This window comes from Eutrema salsugineum, unplaced genomic scaffold, assembly GCF_000478725.1.
Source record: "Eutrema salsugineum unplaced genomic scaffold, Eutsalg1_0 scaffold_2, whole genome shotgun sequence".
NCBI classification, from domain to species: Eukaryota; Viridiplantae; Streptophyta; class Magnoliopsida; order Brassicales; family Brassicaceae; genus Eutrema; species Eutrema salsugineum.
In genome coordinates, this window is record NW_006256829.1 from 9,279,529 (window position 1) to 9,292,548 (window position 13,020).

Consider the following 13,020-nt stretch of genomic DNA (forward strand, 5'->3'; position numbering starts at 1 on the left):
GTTGTTTTCATTCCGTGGTATAAAATAAGTGAACAAAGAAGCATACACATTCGATGATAATTTAACGATAATGCCCCTGGGGAATCACCGACATTAGCATGTTTCAAACATCTTCTGACATCGTTGGCAAAACGGTCTTTCTCATTACTCGTTTCTTCTGACCTTTCTTGTGTTCCCTTTCACCGGCAAGATTCGAATTCTCTTCGCTACACGAACAAAGTCCCTGTGCCCTCACAAACCAAATTTCTAATTAAGCTCCAACTATTTATATACTTTCAGTTATATTACGAGAACGAAGTTGTTTTAAAAAATCATAAAACCGTAAAATATTAAATAAACCAAACGTTGAGAGAGATTTTTTTTTTTTTAAAGAAATTGTATTTGCATGAACGCTATGTACGAACATTAGTATATTTTATCATGTATAAATGGTACATTGGAATAGGATTCCAACTTTAAAAAATTATATCTTTTAAGACGTCATGAGATATATGTTTATTAGAATATTTACACCCCTTTGCAATAGTCGTTTGAGATGGCTATGCGTACGATATCAAATAAATAACTATAATTAGATTAGTATGTAAAAGAAGAGATACTTGGGAGTTGAAAAGAGGAATATTACTTCCAACTAAGATCACCAGCGAGAAGGAGGTCGTTCTCCATGTCTTCATAAGCAATAAGATGGCCAGGAATAGCGTTGGAAAGATCAAGATCGTCCGTCTCCGAAGTCGAATCAGCCCCATCGACAAACATTTTCCTCAGAGCCAAAGCCAAGCTCTGATAACTCACATGCTTGTCTAGGCTGATGCGTTGGCAAATCGAACGTCCCTCGAGAACAACCGTAACAGGAGGAACCACAGATGAAACTAGATCGTCGTCGACGTTGAGAGCAAACCCTGGGAATCTCCCGGCGGCTCCGGAGCTTGAGCTATTATTTGGGATTTTTGAAAGAGGTTTGGTCATGAAGGATGTTGTTATTGTCGTGGTGTCACGAGGTTGTTGTGTGGTTATTATATTGTCTCGGTGAAGCCTCCTTTTCATAGAGTCTTGGCTTTGTGGCTCGAAACTGTTCATAATGAGATTAGGGTTTTAAGGGTTTTGTAACCTAGAAAAGAAGAAGGAACTCAAAAGAGGTCGTGTGTTTCATATATCTTAGAGAGAGATAGGGAGAGAGAGACTGTGTTTGATTTGGTGTTGATGAGATTCTGGTGAAAGTGAATGTATGTACTTATAAATATAGAAGGCGTAAGTTGTGTGGCAAAGGCTGTCTTTTATTATTTTTGTTTCAATGTTGTCTTGAAATTTTTCATTTAATTTTAAAGTACATCTGCTCTTTGGGTTTCCCGTTAAACAATGGATCCGTAATGAACAGTCAATTTAATAGTCCACTATTTAATTAGTGAATGAACAATTAGATATTCACGTAGAAATGTTGTCCCTTATGCGTTTGTATTAAATGACATTGTTATAAATTATAATTATAGTATAAGCTATTAATCCATCACTGTTGGAGCAAAAGCTGTAATTAGTGAGAGACCTTTAGTTACATCATAAGAAGAATGTTGATAATATTGATCCCACTTAAAATTTAGTGGAACCATACAACAACAACAAAAATGTAACTTGTGCCATCAAACAATTATCTTAAAATCTACAATTTTTTTCCTTCAATATTCATTATGTGGTAGGCATATATGAAGATTTTCAAACTGAAAAATACACAAGCAAGGTTTACGTGGACAAGAAGCAAGTTGACGGGAAAACATAAGTTGGAAATCTTAACAACATATTACTACAACAGTGAATATAATAAGAAGTTTGAACTAGAACACTCCAAATCAAGGAGTTAATAAATCGATGAGTAGTTAAAATAAAGAAACAAATTAAGGTATAGAAAAAGAGATCTTGTAAATTGTAACGCATGGGCTGCGGAGACGACCGCGCTGCCGTCGCCGAACGCCTCGCTTCCTTGACTCGCGCCTGGTCGGGAGCTCCACGTCATCTTCTTCTTTTTACATACAATACACTAAGCCACATCAAACATACGACGAATACAAACAAGTAATTAAACACACACACACACATCAATGTCATATAATACATCCATATAGTAGACACACCAATTCATACAATTTGGGCACATGAACACATCATATTTAGTCATATAGACAAATGCATAAACACATCAATTGATATACATCCATGGCGCATACACTTAATTACAAAAAACATATAACTGTAATTGTAGATGCAAACAATCTAATCCAAACTCATCACCACAGATTTTTAATTCACTGAATTATCTGAAGATAAATAAAAGAAAATCTGATCATTCTAGCAAACAAATATTGTAGCTAGTCAGACACTATGCTAGCTAGGGCCTAGGGACACCACAGTCACCACTAATTCCATATTAATAGTAATCAAAGTTAGATATATTTAATGGGGAAAAATGTCATTTAAATCATGAACTTTCAAATTTAGGCCATTTTAAGCATGAACTTTGAGGTCGGCCATTTAAATCATCAACTCGTGTTGACTTTACGTTTGAGGCATGAAGTTTCGTTGATTCAGCCAAAATGAGCACAACGTTAAGTCGTGTGATGGTGCGATTAAACATCGTTAAACCAACATTAATGAGTCTCTGTTAGTCTTAAACGACAGCGTTTGAGCGTAATCTAATAATTCCCAAATCGATTAAAACTCCCAAATCTAACCTCAAATCCCTAAATCCCCAAAGAACTGAAACCTCTTGGATCACAGCTTCAAGCTCCTCTTGGATCACAGCCTCAAGCTCCTCTTGGATCACAGCCTCAAGCTTCTCATGGATCACAACCTCAAAGTCATGGATCACAAACTCAAGGTCGATCACAGTCACAGCCTCAAGCTCGATCCAAGAGCTTGAAGCTTTCAGTTCTTTGGGGATTTAGGGATTTGAGGTTGGATTTGGGGGTTTTAATCGATTTGGGAATTATTAGATTATGCTCAAACGCTGTCATTTAAGACTAACAGAGACTCATTAACGATGTTTAATCGCACCGTCACACGACTTAACGTTGTGCTCACTTTGGCCGAGTCAACGAAACTTCATGCCTTAAACGTAAAGTCAACACGAGTTGATGATTTAAATGACCGACCTCAAAATTCATGCTTAAAATGGCCTAAATTTGAAAGTTCATGATTTAAATGATATTTTTCCCATATTTAAAACACGTTATATACAGACTTTACGAAATTTTTATATGTTTAATAACATTGAATATACATATTAGTTATGATATAATGCTGATATTTTCTTAGGGACTATTTTGTCTGTTGAAAGAAAAATTAACGGTGGATCCAACAAGCAAGAGGTGAATGAGCTAATTAAGCAAACCCAAGAAGACATCAAACGAAGCACAAGAAGCATATTTTCTTAAGTTTGAAGCAAGCAATAATTTAATTGATAAAAATCATGGTGATAAATAAAGTACATTTTATTTCTAAACTCGGGATTCGAAGAAGACTCGAAGATCCGACATGGGAGGCATAGAAATGTTTAAAACTGACCTCGGTTTCATATTTTTTTAAGTCGAACACATTTCATTTTATTTTAATCCTCTAATTAATTTGTCTCGATTTTTGTTTTTTTTTCGATTCTACAGACATACGTTAATGTTTGCTTATTTCACTCCCCGATAATAAATTAAAGTAATTACAAACAAACAACTGCCCGCTGTTTTGGTCTGTTTCTAACCAAACAACAACAATGATAATCATTTGTCATGTTCATCTGCACAAATCTAAACACAAATAGTTTTGGGCTCTACATACAAGCCCAATTACGCTTACAAGGCCTACTTGAAACGGTGTGGGCCCATGTTTCTCCTTGCTTTAAGGTGCGTTCTGATTCTCGTGCTGAACAGTTGGCGCGTCAAAATCACGTCGAAGAGCACTGTAACCAGTGGGTGTGTCCGCACTGGATCACAATCACCACCATAGAGCTCATTATCAAAAAGGAAATCCTTTGATTATTACTGAAATAAAAAGCAAAGAGAAAAAGAGAGGGTTTAAAACTTGTTTTCGCTCTTCTCCAGAGAAACATTCCGTTTCGGCATTTTGATTTTTGAATTTCTTTTTTCGCTCTCTCTGCTCGATTAGATCTGTTCCTGTGATTGTTTGTGTTTATCGTTGCTCACGCCGTCGATTTTCCGGGAGGAGGAGTTCTCGTTGCCGTTCGAAAATGCCGGCGACTGATGCTGAGTTCGATCTCAAAGTAAGATTACTCTTTTTTCCGATGTGTTTTCTGTATAATTCTCTCGAAATTCAAGCTCAATTATTCATTCTCTGCTTTCTGATTCACAGGCTTTATCTCAGTCTGCGACGGGGTTAGTTTTCTTCTTCCTCCCTAGGGTTTATTTTTCTTACTCCGATTAGGTTTAAATTCTCCGATGAGGATAGATTGGGTTTCTTATGTTCTGTTTGGGTTTGAGAAGGGATTACACATTCGCAAATGTGGACAACTTGGAGCATTGTACCAAGTACTTGAACCAGACGATGGTTACATTTGGATTTCCCGCCTCGCTCGATCTCTTTTCCAATGATCCGGTGGGTTTATTATCGACTCGTCTTAATCCTGATAATTTTGGGGACGTTTTTGGGGGTTTAATCAGGGTTTTTGTTGATTAGGTTTCCATCTCAAGGACCTGCAACTGTATGTACTCGTTGCTGCAGCAGAGACAGCGTGACTTAGAGTTTAGAGAATCTGCTAATGAGCAGAGGCAGAGGTAAATGTTTTTTCTTCCTTTTCTTTCAATTTGCTTTGCATTGCGTTTATAGAATTGTACTTAGAGGATTGATAACTGGTATGGAACTTGGCAGTAATTTTCGTGTAGAGCCACCTGATATTAATCACTGTTCAGTGTTTCAGTTATGATAATATTTGACCTTCATCAAAAAATGTGGGATCTTAGTTCTTGATGTTTAAACATTTCTACTCTAATTCGTGTTTTCCTTATGTTTTGTTGATGTGATTTCCCTTACTGTGTATAGACAACAATCGGATATAGCTAGACTTGAAGCTAAAGTTGAGAGGCTTGATGCGCAACTCCAACACAAGGACAGGGAAATTGCAACAATTACTAGAACGGTGAGTCTTCTCGAATTTCAGCCGATATGGTTTTTGCTTAGAGTCTTATTTGAATATGGACTCACTCGTTGGACAGGAAGCCAAAAACACAGCAGCTTTAAAGTCCCAGATTGAAAAGCTACAGCAGGAGAGGGATGAATTTCAAAGGATGGTGATCGGTAACCAGGTCTGATTAGGTTTATGCTGCTTGGATTAACTACAAGATGAAATTGTACCTGATGGATTGTCTTCTTTTGTTTGTCCAATCTCTGAATAGCAAGTCAAAGCTCAACAGATACATGAAATGAAGAAAAAGGAAAAGGATTACATTAAGTTGCAGGTTGTGTATCTTCTCTCCTGGAATTGAATTTTCTGTATCCAGTTTGATCTGCATTACGAAAGCTTTTTTTTTGTTTCTCTCGCAGGAACGGTTGAATCAAGTTTTGATGGAAAAAAAGAAAGAATCAAGATCAGGAATGGAGATTATGAATTTGCTACAGGTCCTTTACTACCGTATGAGTTTTCCAATCCTTATTGGTTAATGTTGAACTTTACACCTGACTGTTAATCTGATGTACTTAAATAGAAAGAAGGGAGGCAGCGTGGGACCTGGAATGGCAAGAAGACTGATACTGACTTTTACAAAAAGATAGTACGAGTCTAACTACAAAACAAAAACATTACGCAGATTTACAAAGGCACTTCTTTGATAATATCGTCTCTGCAGGTGGATGCATATGAAGCGAAAAACCAAGAATTAATGGCTGAGAACACTAATCTAAGAGCATTACTTCGATCCATGCAGGTAAACTCTTTCTTCACGCTTGGCTTAACTTCAGTATATAAACATGTTTATTCATAAGCAAATTTTTTCTTTGGTCTTGTTGCAGACAGATATGCGTGATTTCTTAAATGCTCCAAACGGGTCAGCTAATCCTTCATTGGCTGGCAATGAGAAACGCGAGGCTGATCCTTCACAATCTCCACTGGGTGGAAAGACGGTATGAATAATCGTAGATAGTTGAATGGTTCTTGTTTATAACCTTAGATGATTGAATGTTTCTAGTTTATTATGTTAGATCATTGATTACCCAGTATCTAACTAGTCATTACACAGGATGTCTTTGATCTACCTTTCCGGATGGCTAGAGGTCAAATAGAAGAGAGTCTGCGCACTAAGATGGCTTCCATAAAGGTCTTCATTACCGGCATATCCATTTGTTTACGCAATACCGATATTTTATCAGTGGCTAACCTCTTAGCTCTGTTTCTTCTTATTTCCCTTCGGACGTAAAAAACAGGAACGCATGGTCCAGTTACAAGATGCACCTAAAGGAGCATCTGTTACTTCAGAAGCAACAGAAAGAGAGCTTGAACTTGAAGCTCAGCTTGTCGAGGCAAGAAGCATAATCCAAGAACAGGTCCTCTCTTCTCACCTTCTTTACTTAGAGCTAGCAGACTATTTCCTCGCTCTCTACATTATGATGTTTTGAGAGAAACACTGCATTTATTGGAGATGTCTTTTGGCTTTTGTTTAGAAACTGACAAGAGATATGATAATAATACCCTATTCAATTGCAGGAGTCCATAATGTCTAAACATCTCCCAAAATCAGGGCAGCAACGGTATATTATCCCCTATCTTTTGAAAATATTATCCTATCTTTGAATCTAGCACATAGTTTTTTGGTTTAAACAAAGATGATAATGCGAAACAAATGACAATTACCAAACTTGTTGTTGCAGGGAAACTAAGGTTCCATTGAAAGCTGAGGTATACTACTACAGACTCTTTTATATCTGTTTTACATTCTTTCTTCTTTTAAAGATCCATAACTGTTGCTTTTAATTTTTGTATAATGTATTCACAGGGAGTATGAATATATCGAAAAACCATGGATCCAAGTTGCTAAAAGGGACTCGTCACAACAACAACAAAAACTTAGTCTTAGTATTGTATTCACCATCACCAAACTTCTCCTTGGAAATCTAGTTATGTATATTAAACTTTTAGCTGTGTAAGGATCAGAGATCATTTCTCTTTTGGGATATCAAAATCTGATGTATGATCGGCTCTATTGTTTGTGAAGTCAAAATTGGTAGTTTATGTGACATTATCCATTATCATTATCTACTAATAACTAATAACACAGTAAATCAGAGAGATGCCTTGTTCTTTGTTCTTAGCTCCAGCCAAACCAATCAAATCACTTTGAAACCATTTCATGATTTGATTGCTTTGATTGGTCCAGTATTGTGAAAAGATATATATATTACATTCGATCCTATATTATACGGGACCGATCAAAGCAATTATATAGCTCTATGTATTAGTGAAGAATGTCAGGAGTGTTAATTTGGTTAAATCGTAGTATTAAAAAGAAAATAACTTTCTATGAATCCGATTCAAAATTTTGTTCTTCTAATTCTTAAACTCGATTCACTTTTATTTTGTTTCTTCATTTCATGAGCCAGCGTAGCATTGGCTAAAAGAAAACAAACGTATGCGTATAAGTTAAAATTAGTAATTACTTTTCCCAACCATAACAAGTTTTTGCTGTACCAGAACCTGACTTAACTCGGTTGCGTGGTTTTGGTGATTAATATATGACTTCTTTTAGATTAGAAGCCATTCGTACAGTTTCGTAAAAATGGATTCAGTTGTGGTAATTGCGTAATTATTGAAATGATTCATACAAATGGGTTAAAGACTTAACGAGAACAGAGTTGAGAAAATAATCTAATTTTTAATGAAGTTGAGGAGTACGTAAAGTTTGGCGTCTCTCAAGGGAATGGTCATTGCCTCTCACATGCGCATATGATATCAGCCGTCCTTGGCTATATTAACGTGCGCTTCATTCAAAGTAAACATATATAGGCTTTTAATGTCTTACTATACACATATAAGGAATTCAAATATTTTCTTTGGATAATTCCTAAAAAAAAAGAAAAAAATTCATTTATAGCTTTCTTTGTAAAACAATTTACCGCAGTATTCTCTTCAGTGGTATCAAAAGATATACAATAAATGTGTTTGATACCAGTAATGATTTATTTCTTCTTTTGGCTAATTGGTTTCTTTAATCGTAGTTTAGAATAATTATTACGTTTGCTAGCTAAATGCTGCAACACCTAAATGTGCATTAAATATAAATCAGTCTTATCCTTCAACTAAATCGATGAAATCACTAAACTTACAACTATTTTGATTAAATTTTGATGTATTCTAGATAACCCGGTTACGTATAAATGTATAATGATAAAAAATAAAATTCAGCTTAGTTACATTTTCCCGTGCACAAAGCAAATCTAACGCATATTACATGTAACGAGTTTGATATCAATGTATCAATGTATTATCGATTTAATAGTTTAATAATATAAGTCAAACCCTGAAATTATTAAATTGATAATACATTATCAAATTCGTTACACAGTAATATGCGTCCAAGATTCACATAGTCAACTCTTCTAACCTTAATACCAGTTTATATCCATTCTTACGTCCATTTTTCTCAGGAAAGAATCTCTCTATTTCCTTATTATATATACACATATATTTTCATTGTATATCATCTCCATAAATCTCACACATCTCCTACTTCTCTGATTCAGCGAGCAAAAAAAAAAATTCACTGATCGCCTCTCTTCTCTCTACACACGAACATTCATCATGAATCAAGAATACAATAAAACACCTCCAACACCAAAGGCTTCGTTATTGTTGATGGAAGATAACTTATGCAAGAGAGGATCAGAGATCGCAAGAAACTCATCGGTGGGGATTTCTTCTAGAATCTTCTACTATTACCATCATCGGAGTCTCGACGACGGAGTTCCTTTCAAGTGGGAGATGCAGCCAGGAACTCCGATCAATCCTCCACCGGAAGAACTCGTTCCTCCGATTACACCTCCTCCGGCACTTCTCAGCCGTAGCTTCACTAAACCCTCCTTCGGAGAATCTCATAAACATTCTTTTTTTCCGGCGAATATTCTTAAGCTTTGGAAATGGAAAAATCTTCGTAAGAGATGTTTCTCTAAATGGTCAAGCCAAAACATGCTTAGTCGAGGTAATTCAGCGTTACGTTTTTCTTATGACTACTTTTATATATTGGTTTCTATTTTTTCTCTATTGCATGGATAACTAGCAAGATAGACAGAATATTGTTTTTTTTTTTTTTTCACGTACAACCCAAATATTTATTATTTTTTTAAGCTAGCTAGCTTTTGAGTCTTTTGACTAATAGCAATATGAAACGAAGAAATGTGATAGAACAAAATGCGAAATGGAAAAGCGGAGTCTCGTTCAAAAAATGTTAAGTTGCATTTTGTTTTTTTTGTTTATCACTAATAATCCTATTAAAATGCGGAATTACATATAGAAATTGCAGAATTTACTGTATTTTAGTCAATAAATCTTGGACAATCAAGAAATAAGTAAAGTTGTATAATTGTTAAAAATCGAAGTTAATCGGTTCGCCATTCTACAAATCATATTTGAAGTTATTGGTACTAATGATTATAATTCGCTTATATGAACATTTAGTCATTTACATATATGATCCATATATCAGATTATAATAATGCTCGTGACGGTGGTTCAAGTTCTTGTGGTGAACTGGAGAGATTTGAGGAGTCTGAGGATTACAGGCTGAGCTCTTCTTCTTCATCATCGTCATCTTCCTCGAAAGATCGGAGATTGATAAAAGCTTCACCACGTCAATGGTTTAGCGGTTGCCCATCTCGGAATTCAAGGAACAGTCATAACAGGTTTTGATTTCGTCTTGATCTCGGTTGCGGTTTTCGTTAGAGTTATTCTCTTGATTTCGTCTTGTACCAAATTAAAGGTTGTATAACAGGAAAGAAGAAAAGAGACAAAATTAGTATCAGAATTAGATTACGTCGATAATGATCAGACTATTGTACAAACGTTCCTACTTTTTGACGTCTTCTTAGTTTTTCTCTTTCAAACTTATATCATGGTTAACATCTTTTTAATGGTTAAACTGATCTATTAGCTTTATTCACGTATTCAAATTATTATCCATTTGTATGTGTTTTTTTTTTTGTTTGATAAAGATTATTGATTTATGTTCTTTTACAAGTTGCAATATACATTTTTTTTAATGGATAAGTTTGTTTAAAATTTACATATTAGTTCGATTTCAGTTTTAGCTGGTACTCTTATTCTCTTAATATATTACATGTTAAATAAACCAATATAAGAAGGTTAACTTAAAGATGTAAATTCGAATTCAATTTTACTTATTCACGAACGCATAGGTCTTATTAGTTATTACTTATTAGTGCTGTGTGATTTGATTTGTCTTTTTTACTTTCATGTTCTTTTTATTATCAACATAATAAATTCTTGATTTTTTTCCAACAAACCTCATATATTATTAGATCACATTCGACAGGAATGACAATTGTGAGCTATATCGATATGTGTAACTTACATGAAAAAATAGATAACCTCGTGCTCACGTTCCCTTTGCAAAAATCTGGCACGAACATTATAATTACGTGGAATAAAGAATAAACTAAAGTCATGAAAACAAGCTTTGAGGTTACAAAGATAGTCGAGGCCTGATTGAAAAGAAGAGTAATTTACTGTTTTCAATAATCTTTAACAAATCTGAACTCTACATAATTACATAACACCCTTATTTATAAACCACATCAAAAGTTATATGCAGTTGATTCCTACTGAATGAATTATCAACCAAAACAAAACAAACAAAAAAATTCTTGAAGTTGATCACCGCAACAAACCGGGACAAAATAAGACACAAAAGTCATGGCCCAAAAAAGCCCATTCAACAACAGCCCAGCCCAGCTAAAAGCTTTTATTTGCCTCTCCTCGTCGTCGCTGAGCTCCTATTCTCCGCGTCGCTGGGCTCCTTTCTCCTCAACTTCTCCATGGACAAGAGGCTCAACGAATGCTCGACATCCACCGATGTAATCTTCTTCTTCTTATGGATTTCTTCTTACTTACTTTTTAATGGTTTCTTCACAATTTGTCTGGATTTTGTTGGTGTTTCGGATTTTTAGGTTGAAACAGTTCATGGTGTGAATAAGGTCACGAATCCGCAAACAGGTAAAGAAATTGGGTTTATTCTCTGCTCATGTCCTTATTTCTTTTTTACATGTGTCGCCGTAGAAAATCATAGGCACGTATTGATCTGTCAATATCTGAATCTCGTGTTTTGTTATGTTGATTTTAACATTAGATAAGAAGAGAGAGTTGGATAATTTGGAAATCAAAGAAAAACGGAAGAAGCAGAGGAAACACGACGAGAAATCAGAGAAGAATGTCAGATTCTACATTAAGTTTTTGTCTTTTTATTCCCAATTTTACACTTTCACTAGAGAACTACAACTTTTTGTCTTTTTGTGCGTCTTTTTCTTATTCAGCAGGAAATTAAAAAATTGAGGAAATCTTACGAGGAGATGACAGAAACTATGAAAAAACTGTACGAGCTTATCGAATCAAGGGCCGGTCTGCGGATTTCGTTCGAGGTATATATTTATTTTCTACATCTGTATAAGTTCAGTTTCAAACTTTCCTCTTGAGTTGATTGGAAAGAAAATCTTGTATTGTCAAATAGCAGAAAGAAGCCCCAAAGAAAAAGAAAAAGCTGGAACGGATATACATTAACGAGTGCAATTTCGGAAATAAAGATCATCTTGGATTAAACGAGGAGACCCTTTTCGTTACAGGGTTTGATACTTGCCTTCCTAGGCTCATAATCAAGAGCGCATTGTTGAAACATTTCGGTTCATGTGGAAAGGTCACTAATGTTTATGTTCCCATCGAGTGTGCTACCGGTGCTTCATTAGGGTTTGTGGAGACTTGTTCTTCCATTTTTTTTTTCCTTACAAAAACACAAGTTAACTGCAACCGAAAAGATTGACATTACTTTTTTTTTTTTTTACAGATATGCCTTCATTAATCTGAAAAAAAATCATACCAAGGGGTTAACACTGAGTGGAAGTTACTTGGGAGGACGGATGCTCGATGTTATGATGGCCAAAGATAGACCAGAATTCTTTGGCTTAGAGGACTTTGAAGGTTGTGATCGTTGCTGTGGCTATAAGCCATGGTTGGTAACATCCCGCTCCTTGGACAACTCATTCAGGAACTGGCGGCGTAAGATTAAGATAGAAAGGTACGCAACTAAATCTCTTTCTTTATTACTACTTATTGATTTCTTGATGACAAAGTCTGCAAAACTTGTCACTAATTCGGGCTTACTTTTTTTGGCTCTTGGTAATGCATGTAGGCGGACCTTTGGCAGTCCATATAGCAAGATTGGTCGTTTTACAGCTAGTATTGCTCGTCTACACATCTAGTACTATTGGTCTTTTTCCCGTTGCTGCTACCTGTTTCTCGACCGACCAGCTACATCAAACTATTTATATCTCACTCTTTTGCTATTTAGTTTCATAATTTATTCTTAAACCGAATTATGAAATGTTTTAAAAAAAAAAAAAAAAATGAAACCAATTTTTTCGACTTTAGTAAATCAAAGCACATTTAGTGTGACTTGGATTCAAGGTTGGCCCAGTTGGGTACGTAAGGACTGAAACTGTTATGTCTTCATGATTTTAGGAGCTTGTCTTTTCATACATGAGCTAGCTTTGTAGAGAAAAGTTATAGGAATCGAATACTCATAATCTATCTGATTTGATGGTATCTTATTTACAAAACTGTGTTAGTTTGATGCAATACCGGAAGCAAGTTTATGACGGAAAATGAACAATTCTGTTAACTACTCAGGAAACTCGTTTGTAGGTTATACTTATGTGTTACAGTGTTAGTATTTTAGTTTGAAGGACTATACTTCTAGTGAAATACTTTTTGAAGGTAGTGTAAAAGTGGATGTTACTCTTTGGGTCATGAATTAA

The 13,020-nt window shown here is 35.3% G+C and overlaps 4 protein-coding genes across 5 annotated transcripts; 3 read left to right on the forward strand and 1 right to left on the reverse strand.

Annotated features, from left to right (window-relative positions):
• Positions 1–138: 138 nt before the first annotated feature.
• On the reverse strand, positions 139–1,077 carry LOC18017091 (auxin-responsive protein IAA33). The gene is made up of 2 exons (XM_006401143.2): positions 626–1,077; positions 139–223 (listed from the first exon to the last, which is right to left on the reverse strand). Exons 1-2 carry the CDS (start codon positions 1,075–1,077, stop codon positions 145–147), a joined length of 531 nt encoding a protein of 176 aa, XP_006401206.1. The 3' UTR covers positions 139–144.
• A 2,944-nt stretch (positions 1,078–4,021) lies between these two features.
• LOC18017092 (afadin- and alpha-actinin-binding protein) lies at positions 4,022–7,270 on the forward strand. The gene is made up of 16 exons (XM_006401144.2): positions 4,022–4,258; positions 4,348–4,370; positions 4,479–4,590; positions 4,672–4,769; positions 5,035–5,131; positions 5,208–5,297; positions 5,388–5,450; positions 5,536–5,610; positions 5,697–5,762; positions 5,838–5,915; positions 6,001–6,111; positions 6,228–6,305; positions 6,412–6,531; positions 6,692–6,735; positions 6,856–6,883; positions 6,981–7,270. The coding sequence occupies exons 1-16, from the start codon at positions 4,226–4,228 to the stop codon at positions 6,987–6,989; spliced, it is 1,125 nt and encodes a 374-aa protein (XP_006401207.2). The 5' UTR covers positions 4,022–4,225; the 3' UTR covers positions 6,990–7,270.
• Positions 7,271–7,760: 490 nt separating this feature from the next.
• On the forward strand, positions 7,761–9,886 carry LOC18017093. The gene is made up of 3 exons (XM_006401145.2): positions 7,761–7,783; positions 8,725–9,179; positions 9,684–9,886. Exons 1-3 carry the CDS (start codon positions 7,761–7,763, stop codon positions 9,884–9,886), a joined length of 681 nt encoding a protein of 226 aa, XP_006401208.2.
• Positions 9,887–10,987: 1,101 nt separating this feature from the next.
• Positions 10,988–12,639, forward strand: LOC18017094. Of its 2 annotated transcripts, none has more exons than XM_024156487.1 (7): positions 10,988–11,070; positions 11,164–11,209; positions 11,343–11,425; positions 11,530–11,631; positions 11,721–11,953; positions 12,051–12,281; positions 12,396–12,639. In XM_024156487.1, the coding sequence occupies exons 1-7, from the start codon at positions 11,032–11,034 to the stop codon at positions 12,463–12,465; spliced, it is 804 nt and encodes a 267-aa protein (XP_024012255.1). In that variant the 5' UTR covers positions 10,988–11,031; the 3' UTR covers positions 12,466–12,639. The 2 variants fall into 2 exon arrangements, with proteins under 2 accessions (XP_024012255.1, XP_006401209.1); XM_006401146.2 differs by having other exon boundaries at positions 11,724–11,953.
• Positions 12,640–13,020: the final 381 nt, after the last annotated feature.

What these genes read in the sequence shown, in the direction of transcription:
- LOC18017091 (XM_006401143.2), bottom strand. Translation starts at nt 1,077, where the DNA reads ATGAACAGTTTCGAGCCACAAAGCCAAGACTCTATGAAAAGGAGGCTT. An exon ending in GCTGGTGATCTTAGTTGGAA is followed by an intron (nt 224 to 625) that starts GTAATATTCCTC and finishes GTGAGGGCACAG; the next exon opens with GGACTTTGTTCGTGTAGCGA.
- LOC18017092 (XM_006401144.2), top strand. Translation starts at nt 4,226, where the DNA reads ATGCCGGCGACTGATGCTGAGTTCGATCTCAAA. An exon ending in AGATTATGAATTTGCTACAG is followed by an intron (nt 5,611 to 5,696) that starts GTCCTTTACTAC and finishes GTACTTAAATAG; the next exon opens with AAAGAAGGGAGGCAGCGTGG. An exon ending in CTGACTTTTACAAAAAGATA is followed by an intron (nt 5,763 to 5,837) that starts GTACGAGTCTAA and finishes TCGTCTCTGCAG; the next exon opens with GTGGATGCATATGAAGCGAA.
- LOC18017093 (XM_006401145.2), top strand. Translation starts at nt 7,761, where the DNA reads ATGGATTCAGTTGTGGTAATTGC. An exon ending in GATTCAGTTGTGGTAATTGC is followed by an intron (nt 7,784 to 8,724) that starts GTAATTATTGAA and finishes TCTCTGATTCAG; the next exon opens with CGAGCAAAAAAAAAAATTCA. An exon ending in CCAAAACATGCTTAGTCGAG is followed by an intron (nt 9,180 to 9,683) that starts GTAATTCAGCGT and finishes TCCATATATCAG; the next exon opens with ATTATAATAATGCTCGTGAC.
- LOC18017094 (XM_024156487.1), top strand. Translation starts at nt 11,032, where the DNA reads ATGGACAAGAGGCTCAACGAATGCTCGACATCCACCGAT. An exon ending in AATGCTCGACATCCACCGAT is followed by an intron (nt 11,071 to 11,163) that starts GTAATCTTCTTC and finishes TCGGATTTTTAG; the next exon opens with GTTGAAACAGTTCATGGTGT. An exon ending in GGTCACGAATCCGCAAACAG is followed by an intron (nt 11,210 to 11,342) that starts GTAAAGAAATTG and finishes TTTTAACATTAG; the next exon opens with ATAAGAAGAGAGAGTTGGAT.